Genomic DNA, 16,248 nt, shown 5'->3' with positions numbered 1-16,248 from the left:
ACCATCTGACCGGGGCAGACGCGGCAGCCCCCAGCCCCGCTCAGACAGGAAATGGCCACACCACTGCCCAGGAGCACTGCCAGCAAGGGGCTTGGTCAACATCCACCAGACACCGGCAGCCCCAGGGCCCCATGCGCGGCCCCACCCCAGGGACCAGAGGCTCCAAAGGCACAGGGTCACCCCCGAGCTACCCCGACGCGACCCACCACGCTGACCGAGGCCACCGCTTGCCCATCCTGCCCACCAGGCCCCGCGGCAACTAAGGCTGCCCCCAGCCGAAACCAAACCGAACAGAAAGAGGAAAAAGGCACAGCTGTTTGTTTCCATTTTGCTAAAACACTTTACGTCTGTCTGTATAATCCAGGTTAACAAAATCTGAGAGCTGCAAGAAAATAGGGTGCCGATTTCTGTACAGTCTACAAAACCCCACCCCGAGCGGGGCCGGGCACCTCCAGGGGTATGTACAGGGAGAGCGGGTCTGTACAGGCTCCGCGAGCGCCTCGCTGCTGGGGCACAGGGCTCCCGGGAACTGGGCATCTTGTTCCCTCACTAGCTTCCGAAGAGCCTTTTAAGACTGTCCCCTCCGTGGTCCCGGGTCAGTGGCCCACTGCCCCTGCCCCTCCCCCTCCTCCAAGCCCCGAGTGAAGGGGTCACAGCGGCTGGGTCCAGGCTGGGGGCTGGACATGCGGCCACTGCCCACCACCAGCTGCCCTGGTCCAGGGCACCCACGGCCAACGCCCCGGCTGCCAGCCTCGGGAGGCTGAGCGCACAGCCCGGCCCCAGCCACAGTGGATGTTGAGGCCCAAGGGTATCTCCCAAAGGCAGCAGCATATCAGGGCTGGACGGAGTGGCCCACAGCCTCCTCACCAACCAGGAATGCTCTTTGGGGGAAATGATGCTAAATCAGGGTCTCCCTCCAGATTCCAAATTTTGAAGCCCTCCACCCACCCGGCCACCCCCCCACCCCAACCAAACTGGGCCAGAAATAATGCAGATTCTAGACCACACAGGTGTGTGTGAGAGAGGGTATCAACTACCGCTTTGTCCCAAGAACTAAAGACATGCAGAGTGCTATTCTGTCTAAACAACGTATTAAAAAAACAGGTCGGTGTCAGGCTGGGAGAAGCTGCGGGCTCAGTGGTGGCCGCGACCTGGGTTAGTAAGATTCTCAGGGCAGGCTGTGAGGCGGGAGGTCCTGGGGGCTGGGGGAGGCCACTGCGAGCAAGCTGGCGCTGGGGGAGAAGCCTCCCCATCCTGCTCTCCTGAAGGGCCCTGACCACGGCTGTGCAGCAGGTTTCTATGGGAACCACACCTGGGTGATGACGCCAATCAGCAAAGCCCGGGCAGGGGAGGGGTGGCGACCAAAAGGAAAGAAGGTGATTGGGTGTCAAAGCCAAGCGGAACTGGGTGAAGCAAGGGACCCATGAGACCGGCCCTCCTGAAAGCAGGTGGCTGCCCGGGGCTAGCTCAGGGCTGGGCAGGGGCACTGCCCAGCCGGCCCAAGGGGCAGGGCAGCGGGGCAGGAGCTGTGGGCATGCAGCATGCTGCAGCCGGGCCACATGGTCACCATGCACAGAGCAAAGAGGCCCGTGAGACAGTGGCTGGCCGGCCAGCAGGCCACGCCTCCTGGGGCCCAACGGCTGAGGCAGAGCCTGGAGGGTGGCCAGGGATCCCCTGGGCAGGGGCCTCACTGAGAGGTTCTGTGCTCAGGGGCTAGGCCGGGCCCGCCCCGATGGCCGTGGGCCAGGAGCCCTGCCAGCCAGGGCCAGGCAGCTGTGTGGGCTTGGGGTGGTCACTCTTCAGGGCGTGGCCCCAGCAGGCCAGGGAGGGCAGGGGCCATGGCTGCAGATGACCCACCCCCCGAAGTGTCACGGATGAGCAATAGCCCCGTCTCCCCAGAACCAGCCAGAGAACCACATGATGTTGAAAAAGGAAAAACCCAACAGAAACGCCGAGGTGAGCGTCTGAAAGCAGCCCGGTGGGCAGGAGGGTGCAGGCGGACGGGCGGCCAGGCAGCGGGCGGGCGGCGGGCAGCGTCACTCCTCGCGCAGCTGCAGGCGGTAACGGTGGTAGCGGACCTGGAAGAAGAGGCGCTCGGCCAGCGAGAGGGTCATGCCGGGCAGCACGTGGTGGTCACTGGAGCCCATGTGTCTGAAGCCCAGAGACTCATACAGCTTGTGGGCGGCCACCTTGACGGCCGTCGTGCCCAGCACCACCGCGGAGTAGTTGTGCACCAGAGCGAACTCCAGCACCTTGCGGCCCAGCGCCTTGGCGATGCCCTTGCCACGGAAGCGCGAGTCCACGGACATACGCAGCAGCTCCATGGTGTTGTCCGCCTCGTGGGCCCGCGCCGCCACAATGCCCACCACGTTGCCATCCAGCACGGCCACCCAGAAGCAGGAGCCTGTGAGGGACGGGGCGGTCAGGGCTGCTGGCTCTGTGGTGGCACAGCTGCCCGAGCCTGGCAGTCCAGAGTGGCCTCTGACCTGGGCCGGAGTCCCTCCCCCGTGACCAGCAGCTGGGCAGGCCTCAGCCGATCGAGCCCTTCTCCAGCCCAGAAACCCCAGACCACATGCCCGGACAGCCACGATGGCCACAGAGAGGCCGTGGGCACAGCCAGCCCGCCTGGCCCCCAGCCGTCAGGGCCCAGCACACCCATCCCGGCCCCTCCCAGGGCTGGAGAGAGCACGTCTGCACGGGCTCCTACAGTGGGCGCTAGGTGGGGTCTGGGAGCACAGGCCAGGGCAGCAGGGCCACCTCTAGGGGCCACAACTCCGAGGGCCTCAGGGGATCTCAGGGGCTTGTGGCTGTGCCAACCCTTGGCCTCCACCCTCCGGTCAGGGGCTGCCGGGCCTGGGAACCCCATGACCTCCGGGAGGCTCAGGGGAAAGTCTGTAGACACTTGAGAAACCCAAGTGGGGAGCCCTGGATGGCCATGGGCACTCCCCCCACACTGACCCTGGCCTCTGCTGGGCAGCCAGCCTAGTGACCAGGCCCGATGTCCCCACCCACGGCCGGGACCCATCACTGCCCCATGCTGGGGAGGACGGTGGGGGAGGGGAGAGGCCTCAGGGAACACGGCCTCAGCAAGGAGGGGAGAGGGAACGAAGACCAGAGGAGAGAGGACTGCAGGGCACAGGCCACTGGGACAGCCGGTCACCTCTGGTGACCAAAGACCCAGGGGTTATGGGAGGCCAGGGCTGGCTGGGGGCGGGAGGGGTGCACCTGCCTGTCCCTGCTCATGCCCACTCCACCTCCATCACCAAGTCTCCCAGCCCAACTCCCCCCCCGAAGGACCAAACTCTCCCCATGAGAAGTTCTGCACCTGGGCCCTGTCCAGAAGACCCCCCACTCCTCCACGGCCCCTGGGGGTCCCCCACTGTCCTGTCAGCCCGCAGCACCCCGTCAGCCAGTCAGGTCCATCCGCAAGACCTCCTGTCTCCTGCAGGGCTGTACTGAGACCTGACATGTGGCCACCCTTAGGGATGGCAGAGTCAGATGCTGAGGGCACACCGCCATGCACGCCCACCCAAGGTCCTGGGGACTCGCCCCTCCCAGACCCCAGTTCCCATGAAAGTAGCGTGGCCCCACTGGCTGCTGTCCAGCCTCTCTGCCCCATGGGGTCTTCCCAGACCCACCAGATGTCTCAGGAGGGCCAAGAGGGCCCTGCTCCCAACGTCACACTCAGGAAGACTGCAGCCCAGACAGCATGGGCCCGAGAGTGGGGTCCTCACGCCACACCCAGCCCCCAACCAGAGCCCCCTCAGCTCCTGGACCCTGGCGCCAGCCAGGTGGGCCTCACCCTTCTGGCCCAGCCCATCATGGGCAGAGCCAGGCTGCAACTAGGCCTCCGTGAGGCTGGCGAGATGTTTTGTCTGGTTTGAGAAAGGGTCAAGGAAACCCAAGGTGCCCAAGGCCAGCACACAGCTGGAGGGGTGGGGGTGGGGGTGGGACCAGCCACTGCAGGGTGAGCTGGCCGGGCCGGAACAGGTGGGCATAGGAGCTGGCAGTGCCAGGGAAGGTCACCCGTGCTCTGGGACAGCCGGCCTCTCTTGCTCGCCACTGTCCTTCCATGACACTCACCAGGCTCTTGCTAAACTCCAACCAACGATGTGAGTCCATCCTGTCCCCACTCCTCAGCCCAGGGACCCTCCAGCACCTGGGAGATGCTCACACCCCCGAGAGCTGAGATGAAGGGTCTGACCTTGGCTCTGGGCTTGGAGAAGACCAGGGGTGCTGCTTCCCAGGACCAAGCCTGCCTCGGGCCAGCCTGGAGGACGGACAGTGGTCCCAGGGGGCTACAGGCCCCTCCAGACCATGTCCAAGCCCCTCCCCCTCCAGGAGGCTTTGCCAGGGGTTGGGGGTGGGGCACCCTGATGCATTAAGCGGTCCAGAGACCAGAAATAGAGACCAAAACTTAAGACCCCTGCTCCCCCAGGGTCCCTGCCCCCGCAGAGAGACCTCTGGCCTTCTTCAGTCCTGTCCCAGCCACAGGGTCCTCTGGGCCTGCCATACCGCCCCCCACCACCGGGCCCTGACATTCCAGGCAGCCCAGGACCCAATAAGACACCAATGGGCACCTTGGACCAAACAGGACCACACAGAGGTGAGAGCAACCCCACCCTCAGTAAATGCCGGAGGAAGGGCACCCGGCAGCGTGAGGAACATGGCCAGGCCAGGCAGGCCCATGCAGATACTCAGGGACCTTGGTTCAGCACCGAGAACCTAGCTCTGCCCCCTAGCCTCTGCCAGCCCACTGCACCCCAAACTGTTGGCCAGAGCCCTCCGTCACGCGGAAGTCTAGTCATGGGGCCCACGCTTGCCTGGCCCTCACCCCAGGCCTGGCCTGAGCTAGGGTGGCTCTGCCAGAGGGGAGGCTGGGGGAAGCCAGGGGGGCAAAGAGAGGAGGGGGAGGCTGGGGCCCTGGGGACTCACCGGGGGGCTTCATGTAGTACTGCTCGATGTCGGCCATGTCCGTGTGCAGGGCGCAGTCCAGGTAGGCAAGGACCACCTTCCGGCTGTAGTAGTAACGCAGACCCAGCAGCCCGGCTGGCACCAGGCATGTCAGCAGCAGCGAGCGGGTGAGGACAAAACAGAGCACTGTGGAAAGAGGGGTGCATGGTGAGGACTCGGGAGGGGGCGCACGGTGGGGACTCGGGAGGGGGTGCACGGTGGGGACTCGGGAGGGGGCCACGGTGGGGACTCGGGAGGGGGCCACGGTGGGGACTCGGGAGGGGGCCACGGTGGGGGCTCGGGAGGGGGTGCACGGTGAGGACACGGGAGGGGCCACGGTGAGGACACGGGAGGGGCCACGGTGAGGACTCGGGAGGGGGCCACGGTGAGGACTGGGGGCGCGCACGGTGAGGACTCGGGAGGGGGCCACGGTGAGGACTCGGGGGACGCACGGTGAGGACTCGGGGGGCACACCGTGAGGACTCGGGAGGGGGCCATGGTGAGGACTCGGGGGACGCACGGTGAGGACTCGGGGGATGCACGGTGAGGACTCGGGAGGGGAGCACGGTGAGGACTGGGGGGCACATGGTGAGGATACCGGGAGCACGGTGAGGACACAGAAGGGGAGCACGGTGAGGACTCGGGAGGGGGCCCAGCCCTGCCACCCCAGGAGATGGGCAGGAAGCAGCCACACACTACACAGGTCCCCTGGTGAGTAAGCCCGGCCGGCTTGCACAGAGGAGTGACACGCCAGGACTGTTTTCTCCGGAGGAGCAGCAGGTCATCCTGGCTGCTCCTTCCCACTTTTCCCTGTCATCCGTCAACCTCCCCAGCAAACGGGTCTGCTGCCTTTGCGACCTGACATCCCAGGATGTCTCACCGCCCGGAGGACAGCAGTGCCTCCGCGGGCAGGAGCGCCCCAGGCGGGGCTCCTGAGACCCGGCCTTTGCCCACCACCCACGTGGCTCCGCAGAGGGGCTTTGCCCTCGCTCTTGCCAACTCGGGCCTGGTGGGAAGCCAAGGAGTTGCCCGGCAAGGCTCCTGCAGGCCGCCCCACTCCTCCTGGGAAGAGGGGCACCTTCCAGGAAGGTCCCGGGACCACCTTCCCAGGACCCCCTCGAAAGCCCTCCTGGGTTGGGGGGGGAGGACAAGGCAAGAAGGCCCGAGCCTGCTCGGCCCCATCTAAGCTGCCAGAGGCAGACGCGCCCGCAGCCAAAGTTGCCTCTGCCGCATGACCTTGGGAAAGTCGCACCGCACCCCAAGCCTCAAGCTCCTCATCTGTGAAATGGGAGAAGCGCTTCGGGGAGAGGCCCCAACGCCCCTGCGGAGCTGCCCACCCGGGGGGCCCACGCCCCCTCGCTCCGCGTCCCCCGGAACTGGCTGTCTTCCCTTCATAAATTAGCGCTCGGAGCCGCCGAGCAGCCTCCCCCGCCCGCGGATTATATATAGTTACACGCGGCAGGCGCGGAGCCGCAGCCTGGGCGCTACCTGCCGCCCCCCGCCCCCACCCGGATGACCCGGGAGGGGACGGAGAGGCGAGGCCGCAGGTGGAGGTGCCTGCTCCCCCCTCCCGCAGCCCCTGCCCCGGCCAGCGCTGGTTCCCACGCCCCCGCCGGCGCGCCTTGGCCGGCAGCCCGGCCGGCCCCGCCGCGGGAGGCCACCTCGCCAGGCCGCCGCAGAGAGCGGGGTGGCGCGGGTGCGTGTCCACGCGCGTGCGAGGGGGCGCTGGGGTCCGCTTTCCTCCGGGGCCGCGTCCGGCCAGGGACGCAGCCTCGGCCATCGGAGGCGGGGTGCCCGGGCAGGGGGAGCCCTGCGCGCGTCCCCGGAGGGGCCGGGCGGGCGCGGACTGCGGCAGGTCCCGGCGCACTGACCGGCCAGCAGGGCGTAGAGCAGCTGGGTGCGCGGGTGCTGCCGCAGGCCGCGGAAGGCCGTGTTGGGGATGCGCTCCATGATGCCGTCGTAGAAGATGCGGCACGCCGCCTCCTGCTCGGCCGCGCGGAACTCGCGGATGTGCACGCCGCGCCCCTCGGGCAGCCCCGCGCCCCCCGCTCCGCCCAGGGGCTGGGGCTCGGGTGGAGGCGCGGCGGGCAGCGGGGGCCACATGGCGCCGGCGGCGGCGAGCAGCGCGTCCTTCTTGGCCCCCGGGAGCGCCTCATGGTCCTCGGCGGCCACGATCTTCGTCTCGCAGACCATGTCGGGAGGCTCACAATGCATGCACCCGGCCGGGCGGCGCAGCGCGGGGACGCGGGCCGGGCGGCGGGCGGGCACAGCCCGGGCCCAGGGCAAGGGCGCGGCGCCCTCGGACCCGCGGCGGCGGCGGCGGCGGCGGCGGCGCGGCTCAGGGGCGCGGGGCGGAGGCGGCGGGCGGCCGGGGCGCGCGCTGGGAGCTGCGCCGCATTTTGGAGAAGTATTTATAATGCAGCGGCGCCGGTGCAGTCGCGGCGCCCGGGGTCCCGCAGGGTCCTAGCGTCCACTGCATTGGCTGCCGAGGGTCACCATGTGATCTCGGGGGTGGGAGCAGACGCCGCCTCCGCGCCCGCCCGATGGCACACTTGGGCGCTGCACCGCGGCCGAGCTCCGGCCGCCAGCGAGGACGTGCCCGGGCGGGGGCGGCGCGGGCGGCCCGGGGCGCGACGCAGCCGCGGAGCCTCGCCGGGTGGCCGGGGCCGAGCGCGCGCGCGGCCGGGGCTCCGGGCCTGGAGGGGGCGCTCCGTGGGGCTCCGAGCGGAGCGCCTCCCGCGGCGGCTCTGCACCCCCGCGCCGTCGCCGCTCCGCGCGGGCCTGGAAGCGCCTGGACCGGATCCCGCCGCGCCGCGTCCTCCTCTTCCTCTCCAGCCGCCGGCCGCAGTCACGAAAGCACCTCCGTCTCCCGCCCCATTGTCTGCACGCAGCGCCCCGCGGGGCCCTGGGGGGCACCCCAGCTTCCCCGGCCCGGCGCCCCTGGGAAAGTGCGCCCGGGGCCGCGCGGGCTGGAAGCGCGGGGATGCGAGCGGCGCGGTCTGATGTCCGCGTCGCGCAGAGCAGCACCCCCTGCTCAGACGCGGGATGCCCGTAGCGGGCAGCGGGGAGGAGGGGGGTGCGGGGCCCACAGGACCCCTCCCGGCCCGGCCCCCGCCTTCCGCGGCCCGCGCATGCGTCCTGCGATCTCGGTGCAGGTGCAGGGGTGGGGGTGGGGGGGCTCTGGCGAAGTTCTCCCAGCCGCGGAGAGCCCGACCCGCCGACGCTGCGGGCCAGGGGTGAGGGTGGAGGCGGGGGGGGGGGAGTAGCCCCAGAACCCCCAGCACTTTATGTGCCCATCCCCTCCCCTCCTATTGCCGCACATTCCCCCGGAGGTCACCTCACAAGGCAGCCTGGAGCCGAGTTCACCGTACGCGCTGGTGGGGATGAAGCTTAGGGGTGCGGGCCTGAGTACCTTCAGTGCACACTGGGGCCCAGCGAGGTGGCTGCCCTCACCCAGAGGCCAGGAAGGGACTGCCCCTTGCCACTGTCGCGCCGAGGGACCCAGGCAGAGTAGACAGAGGGAGGACAGGATCCAAGGAGCCGAATTAATCCACAGCCAGGGCTGCCGAGGGGCGGCGGCAGACGGGCTGGGAAGTCACCTCCACACCATGTTTCCGAGACGCCTGGCTGTGACCTTCCAGGGGACTGGAAAGGGAGTCATGGACGATCAGGGGTCCATTCAGAACTCCCTCCGAGTGCCGCCCGAGCGCAGGGTGGCCCGCTGCATGGGACCAGGCCGCGTGTCCTGAGGTCGGCCAGATGGATGGCGCGTGTCCCAGCCAAGCCAACGGCAGGCGAGGGGTCCAGGCAGGAACAATCCGGACTTGAGGAGGGGCGCTGGTGTGGCTGGAGGGTCGAGGGGCTTCAGGGAAAGGGGAGGCTGGGCTGTGATGGTGGCCTTTGAGTGCCAGCTCAGGGACTTGCAGCACTGTCGTGCTTGATGATGGGGCCAGCAAAGGAAGCACAGACAGGGTCCTGGGCTTACACTCTGAGTGACCTTGGCAGTCCTTCAGTTCTGCACCTGCAGAGGGCCCTCTCTCCAGGCGGCTTGACCTCACCTTCAGCCCCCACCAGTCCCAGAAAGCCCTCAGGGTCCAGGGTGCCCTGGCCAGCCCAGCGCTCCAATCCGCTGGTCCACAGGGGCTGGAGACTGCCAGGAGGCGATGGGAGGGGCAGCCAGACTCAGCTTGGAAGGGCCAGGGCTGTACTCCACGGACAGCCACCTGGAAGGTCGTGGAGACTTCAGGGCCTGGGCTTTAATGCACTTGGAAAGGGGGTGACCTCAAAGGGCAGCAGGGCAGCCCCCGGCCACACCACTGAGCCTCCGAGACTTGGGGGTGCTCCCATCCACCCCAGGAAGGCTGTGCCTTCAGCCCACATTAGGAGCCCATTTTACAGACAAGAAGACGGGCTGGGCTGGGCAGGTCAAAGCCGGTCTGTTCTCCCAGCACCCTGCCCCTGGACCCCACCTGTCCATGAAGTCCCACCCACTCCTCTGCTTCTGCTTCTGGGAGCCCTCCACCCACCTGAGACCCTCAGGCTGCCAGACCACCCTAAGATTCCACCTGGTGCCCTCCCCCCAGTCCAACACCATTGCCAGGGCTCGGCCAGTCCCCAGATGAGGAACTGTGTGCCCACATTCCAGAGGCAGACCCACGGGCAGACCCACGGCAGAACCATGGGCAGACACGTGGTCCTCTGAACACCCGATGGGTGCAGCCTGTCCCTGCCACAGGAAATGGGGGGGGGTGAGAAGCTCCCCTGGGGGCACAGGCAGGGGCTTGGGAAATAGGACTGGGCAGGATGAGAGGTCAGTGGGCGTGCTGGAGGACATCAACCAAAGGGCCCGGAGATGGGCAGAAGCGCAGGACCGAATCAGAAGGCCCAGGTGCAGTGGACAGGGTCTCCACAGAGAAGAGGAAGGGAGGAAGCAGCGATGAGACAGGTGAGGATGATCTCCCCGGGTGACGGACCCAGACTCCTGGTCACAACCTGGCCAGCTTGGAGGACTCCCGGGGAAGGACGCTCCTGACAGCCACCTGCTTCCCGGCAGCTGGCGGTCAACGGACTGAACTGCTCAGAACAGAGACGAGCACCCCGCAGCCCTTAGGGACAAACAGCGAGGGGCTGAAGAGGGAGGGAGGTCTCGGAGGAGGCCAGGCCGTGACTCCATGGCCAGGACGGAGCAGGTGCAGAGCCCGAGGGGAGTGGCTGTGAACTGAGGGTGCTGGCTCAGTTTCCTCCCCACCCCGGTTTCCAGGAAGCTACTTGAACGCATGCAACAGGGAGCGGGCATGTGACCAGAGCAGAAGGGGGAAGAGTGGGCAGTGGGCTGGGGATGCCCAGCTGGCTGGGGGCAGGAGGGCCCGGGCCAGCAGGGGGCAGTGGAAGCTTGGCTGCTGGAGGACGGAAGGATGAGAAGAGGAAAAACAAAAGCTGTTCTCCCGGCTTAGCCTCGCTCAGCTACCTTGGCGTCCCGGCTCCAGGACAGAAGCTCAAGGCCATTGGCCACACTCCTTGCCAGAGTTGTGGGTGCTGACTCTCCACTTCTGCTGCTCCAACAGAACCCCCAGTTGGGCCCTCCCCACCCCTACTCCTGTTCTTGCCAAGGTTGGCGATGACCAGAGTGGTCAGATGCAGTGGTCTAGTTTGGGGCCTTGACCTCAGCAGCATGTGCCGTGCCGACCCCTCCTCCCGGGGCCCTCGCCCTGCCTCCTGGCTGCCCCGTCTCCTCTGGGATCCCTCTTCTCTCCCTCTCAGCATTCCTCTCTCCTCTGTCCACTCAGGCCACAGGGACCTCAGCCAGCACTGCCCCAACCTTCTCTCTCCAGCCCCTTTCCCACTTCTTTGCCAGCATATCCGGCCCCAACCCGTCCTTCCTCCCAGATCCATCCTCCTCCCCTCGCCCTGTCTCTCAAACCCTCCAAAGGCCAGTCCTGTTGGCTGTCCTTCCAAAGACACCTGCGTCTCACGCTGCCACCACCCAGCCCGGCCCTGCCCTCCACTGGGCCCCTCTCACGCTGACTGAGTTCTTGCCACCCAAGGTGCCTGCTCCCTGCTTGCTCCGCTCCCCAGGGCCCGAGGGGCCCTCTCCACCACAATGTCCCCACTCCCTCCTGCCTCTCCCAACACCGCAGCTGTGGGCCACTCGCTGGACAGACCATGCCCAGCAGCCTCCTGGCCCCCACTTTGCTCCCCACATGCACACCCCACCCCACCTGACTGGAGCCCCTACCTCCTCCCAGAGGGCACCTCCCTGATAGGCTTTCTGTCACAAGCCCTCAACTGTCCCTATCTTTTCTATCACTAGAAACCTCCATTTGTGCCCGGCCAGTGTGGCTCAGTGGTGGAGCGTTGACCCTGCACCAAGAGGTTGCCGGTTTGATTCCTGGTCAGGGCACATGCCCAGGTTGTGGGTCCGATCCCCAGAGGGGGGCCTGCAGGAGGCGGCCAATCGATGTTTCCATCTCTCCCTCTCTCTTTAAAATCAATAAAGAAAAAAATTATTTAGCCCTGGCCAGTTTGGCTCAGTGGTTAGAGCGTCAGTTCGCAGACTAGAGTCCTGGGTTCGGTTCCTGCTAAGGGCACGTACCTCAATTGCAGTTTGTCCCCAGCCCCGGTTGGGGTCGTGTGGTTGGCAACCAGTCAATGTGTTTCTCTCACATCGATGTTTCTCTCTCTTTCTTCCTCCCTCTCTCCCTCCCACTCTATCTGAAGATAAATGCAAAAAAATGTCCTCAGGTGAGGATAAAAAAGAAATTATTAAAAAAAATAAAAACCCAATTTGTGCCAGGGCTTATGACTGCCAATAAAATACAGGATGCCCAACTAAATTTATTGATTTTGCTTTTCCAGAGAGAGAAACGTGGATGTGAGAAGCATCAATCAGCAGCCTCCTGCACGCCCCCATTGGGGATCAAGCCTGCAACCCAGGCATGTCCATGGGACCACGCTCAGTCCACTGAGCATCACCAGCTACGCTAAATTTAAATTTTGGATAAAAAACAAAAAAATTTAGTAAAACTACGTTTGGAACATTGCAGGGGATATACTTATACTGAAAAGTACTTCCCCTAAAAGCCCTTTGGTTTTGCACTTGAGGGTCCTCATCAGTCCTGTGTTGGTATTTGCTAAGCCTGCAGCCAGACCCAGACACAGGCTGCGTCCCTGCCTCCTTGCACCCAGGAACGGCCCTGGGACTGAGGTCAACCAGACATGGGTACCAACACTGCCCTACGGGAGAAACACCTGCCTCGGCTGCCCCTCAGCTCCTTTCTGGGGCCCCAGGAGGGGCATCCCGGTCCCTGCCACCACACTGTTCGTGCCCAGGCCTGAGGCCACACTGGACTGGCCACGGCTCCCGCTTCTCCAGTATCTCTGGCCTGCTGTGGGTCCCCGGGCATCGCGGCCACCAGACACCCAGCTCGGCCTTCCGCCTGGGCAGAGGACTCGTGTCTTTGCCTGCGGGCTGGCGCTTCCAAGCACAAAAGCACAACGGACAGGTTGTGGGGGCCAGCGGGGTGGAGGGAGGGCAGGGCCGGGCCCGCTGGGGCCTGGAGGGGGGAGTGGAACAGACCACACCGATCACAGGCAACATCTGGAGGCCGAGACAGGCCGGGGACTCGTGGGCTAAAGCCGGGCCGTCCGAAGGCGGCAGACCGGGGGCCTTCAGCTCCAGGGAGGCCACGCTGAGGCGGCCACGCCAGGGAACCAAGGCCCCAGAGAGGCCAAGGGTCCCACAGTGGTCATTTCAGTCATTGCCCTGCTGTGCTCCTGAACGTTTTAAAGCATCGCTTTCATGATAAAAACCTTAAAACGAAGAGAGGGAAGGGAGAAAAGGAGAGAGGAAGGGGTCACTTGCTCCCCCTGGAGACCTGCCTGACCCTAAGCTAAGCACATACTGATGTGAGTGGCCCCAACACCACGGGCAGGATGCCTGCCTCCGGCCCAGCCCCCATCCAGGAGTCCCTGGTGCCCAGGGGCCTGGCTGGGGCTGCAGACGGACAAAGCAGGCAGGCTGGAGGCAGGATGGAGGCTGTGGGGAAGGTCCAGCCCTTCCTTCTGGGAGGAGCCTAGGGCTCCCTGACCACACAGGCTCTGCTAAGCAGAGTCCACTGGCTGGGCCTCCAGAAGCCTCGGTGACAGCCGTCCACACTCCAGTGCAGAGGGGCTCAGTGCTGGGGCCGCCCCAGGGCCCAAGCCAGCTTCTAGTTCCCCACCCTGAGAACAGGGCAGACAGGCAAGGAAGCAGGCCCCTGGAAGGCCAACCTGCCGTAGCCACAGTGCCTGTGGGTACAGGTCCGCACAGGCGGCCGGCTGTGTGGGTCTCTGCTCAGCATTGGCACCATTGTGGGACAGGGTGCCAAGAGGGCCTCCACCCACACGGGGCAGCTGGGGACATCAAGGCCCACAGAGAGGCCCAACCAGGGACTGGTGGGGACGACGCAGGTGGGCTCCGGTGGCCGGAAGGGAGACAGGACACAGGCGTGCTGGGCTGGGTGTTTATTAATGAGGGACAGTACTTGCGAGGGTCCTCAGCGCCCGGTGGGCCAGCAGGCACAGAGGGCCCTGCGCTCCGCCTGCAGCAGGAGGGTTTCCGTCTGCAAAGCAACAGGGTCAATCAGTACGACTGAGTCAGCCCCGCCCGCCAGCCCCCAAGGCTGCTCCATCTCCTGGCTTCCTCCCCAAACCCACTGCCGTCCATCTCCACCTGTTCCTGAGACTCTCGGGGCCCCACCTGTCTTCACCCCAGCGCGGCAGGTCCTCTGCTGCCCTCCCTGCCTGGCCTGGGAACTCCTCCCCACCCTTCCGTCCCCACAGGTCGTGCCCTGCACCAGTCCCACCTGGGGGCCCTGTGCACCACATCCCTCCACCGAGACACTGTTCCCTGCTTCTCCAACCCTTTCAGCCCCTCTCAGGCGCCCCATCCTCTAACAGCCCCTCATGGGGGGGGGGCTCCTCTCTGGAGCCCAGCTCCAGACTCAGAGACTCGGACCCCTCAGACCTGGGGTGACCAGGCCTCAGTCTGGGGCCCTTCTGAATTGGCCAGAAAAGGCTGGGCCCTCCCCTTCTTTCTACGTCGGGGGTTCGCCCATTCCAGGAGGACATGTCTCTGTCATAAATAAAGACTCTGGCTGGGGCACAGAGTCTGGGGGGGGGTCACTGTTCATTCCACACTTGGAGGTTGCCCCCTGCCTCCAAGTACCCTGGGGGGCAGCCTGTGCATGAATCCCTCCCTCCCAGACCCTCCTGCCAAGCCCACCTACCATGCCCAGCACTCCCCCCAAGTGACCAGCCCTCCCCCCTGCCTCAGTTCCCTCTCTGCCCACCTGGGGAGGGTTGGGCTGGGAGTGGTACTCTACCTCAGCTTGGGGGGCGGCCCATCGGGAAACGTGCCCAGTGCGGCAGGCCTTGGAGTGGGGGTGGGGGGCTCACAGACTTCACCCTCCCACACTGGGGCTGGAACCGGGGTGCTGGGCATTTGAGGGGAGTGCTCCCAGGTAAGGCTTGCGCCCAGAGTGCCCCGGGACAACTGGAGCCAGAGGAGGGCACTGCGCGGGGTGGGGCGCGAGGCGGGGACCCCGCGGCCCCAGGCGGGCCCCCTCACCCGAGAGTCCAGGCTGTAGGCCGTCTTCCGCAGGTCCTGCAGGGCGCGCTGCATGAACTCGAACGCGTGACAGTCCACGCACGGGCGGCCTGCGGGGACGCGCGTCACTGCGGGGTCGCCCGGGCTCTGTCCCGTGGAGCGACCGGCCTCCGCCCCCCTCCCCAGCTGCCCCCGCCCCCCACAGGAGGGCGGCCACCGGGGACTGCGGGGCCCCAAGGCGAGGCGTCGCTGCCCGAGGGGTCTGGGCGGGGACCCACGCGGCACCTACTCTGCGCGGGGACGGCGCTCCCGGCGGCGGGCTCGGCGCGGGCCTGGGCGCCCAGCAGCGCCCCGCTCAGCAGCAGCAGCAGCAGCAGCAGCCTCGGGAGTCCGCACGGCGACCGGGGGGCCATGGCCGCCCTGCAGGGAGCGGGGCGAGGTCGGCGCGCCCTGCACCCCCCTCCACAATACCCGCCCGCCCTCCGGGACCAGCGAGCCCCCCACCCCGCCCCCAGCGCCCCGACCTCAGCCCGCGAACTAACCCCGAACCCCCATCCCTCAGACGCCGCATCGCGCCCCTCGCCCTGCGCCCCTGCCCCGACCCCGCCCTTGCCGTGGTTCAGGGACCCCGCGAAGGCAGCGCCCCGACTCGGGAAGACGTAGGGCGAGGCGCGCACCGTGCACCGCGCATGCGCTCTCACCAGATCCCGCCCGGGTTCCCTTTCCGACGTCGTCGTCATGGAAACCCGGAGGCTGCGGAACCGCTAGTTTAAAGGGACCGAGGTGGCCGCAGGATTCCGTAGGCGCATCCCTGGCCCGGGCTGCGCCTGGAGCCCCGTCTGGCTCACAGAATGAGGTAAGGAGGGCTGCCTGGAGGCGGCGGCGTTCGTGCGGAACTTCAGAGCCATCGCCGGAGGGAGCAAAGCCTGGAGGCGGGATGTCTGGGGCCGGAGCTTGGTAGTTCAGGGGCAGGGGTGTCCCTGGGGCCCATCCAGAGGGAGGGGCTCGGTGCACGCGAGGGTCTGGGACTCAGCGGGTGCAAAGACGCACCTCTGCGCCCCCGGGCCGGTGGGGACCAATCGGGCGGACGACCTCGGGAGATCCGGTCCAGAAGCGACCCAGGCCCGCCTTAGGGTGGGGTCCCTCCTCTCCGGCCCTCACTCCGTCGGCCTCGCCCCGACCCCTCCTCTCCACCTCTCGAGTCCAGGCACCTCTCCGTCCGCCCCTCCCCCAACCTAGAGGTCTGCCCTCCACACAGTGTGACCTCGGAGGGGTCGCTAGGCCTCTCTCTGCCCTGTTCTCCCCTGTGAACGTACAAAGCTGATCCGCAGAGAGAAGCGTGTGGCCCTCGTGGGCGCCCTATGCGCGAGTCTCAAGTCCCCGCCCGGCCCTCGAGTGCGAGGAGACCTGTCCCGCAGAGAACGCGGGACCCACTTGGCGTCCACTGGCCCCTCCAAAGCCCAGCAAGGGCGCGGAAGCCTCATCCGCAGGGAAGGCGCCCAGGCCCACGACTCGCTGCACCAGGGTCGGCAGCGCGGCCCCTACCGCCACCCCAGGGCTCGGACTGGGGACATCGGAGGCCCGGCTTCCGCGGGCTTCCTGACTCGGAGGAGGCGCGGTGCTCGTGACCTCCATTCTGCTCCTGCCCGTGGGGCTGACCCGGGGCCAAGGGCCCCGTCGCGGATTCTTGGGGACACGGTCTTGCAGCA

At 66.7% G+C, this 16,248-nt stretch overlaps 2 protein-coding genes across 2 annotated transcripts; both read right to left on the bottom strand.

Annotated features, from left to right (window-relative positions):
- Nucleotides 1-986: 986 nt before the first annotated feature.
- NAT8L (N-acetyltransferase 8 like) lies at nucleotides 987-7,167 on the bottom strand. Its single transcript, XM_036277160.1, has 3 exons — nucleotides 6,825-7,167; nucleotides 4,936-5,100; nucleotides 987-2,404 (listed from the first exon to the last, which is right to left on the bottom strand). Exons 1-3 carry the CDS (start codon nucleotides 7,165-7,167, stop codon nucleotides 2,037-2,039), a joined length of 876 nt encoding a protein of 291 aa, XP_036133053.1. The 3' UTR covers nucleotides 987-2,036.
- Nucleotides 7,168-13,441: 6,274 nt separating this feature from the next.
- Nucleotides 13,442-15,116, bottom strand: CUNH4orf48 (chromosome unknown C4orf48 homolog). The gene is made up of 4 exons (XM_036244454.1): nucleotides 15,082-15,116; nucleotides 14,829-14,959; nucleotides 14,561-14,649; nucleotides 13,442-13,553 (listed from the first exon to the last, which is right to left on the bottom strand). Exons 1-4 carry the CDS (start codon nucleotides 15,108-15,110, stop codon nucleotides 13,488-13,490), a joined length of 315 nt encoding a protein of 104 aa, XP_036100347.1. The 5' UTR covers nucleotides 15,111-15,116; the 3' UTR covers nucleotides 13,442-13,487.
- Nucleotides 15,117-16,248: the final 1,132 nt, after the last annotated feature.

The sequence above is a fragment of the Molossus molossus genome, unplaced genomic scaffold (assembly GCF_014108415.1).
Source record: "Molossus molossus isolate mMolMol1 unplaced genomic scaffold, mMolMol1.p scaffold_m16_p_1, whole genome shotgun sequence".
NCBI lineage: Eukaryota > Metazoa > Chordata > Mammalia > Chiroptera > Molossidae > Molossus > Molossus molossus.
This window is presented reverse-complemented; position numbering and strand designations above follow the sequence as displayed.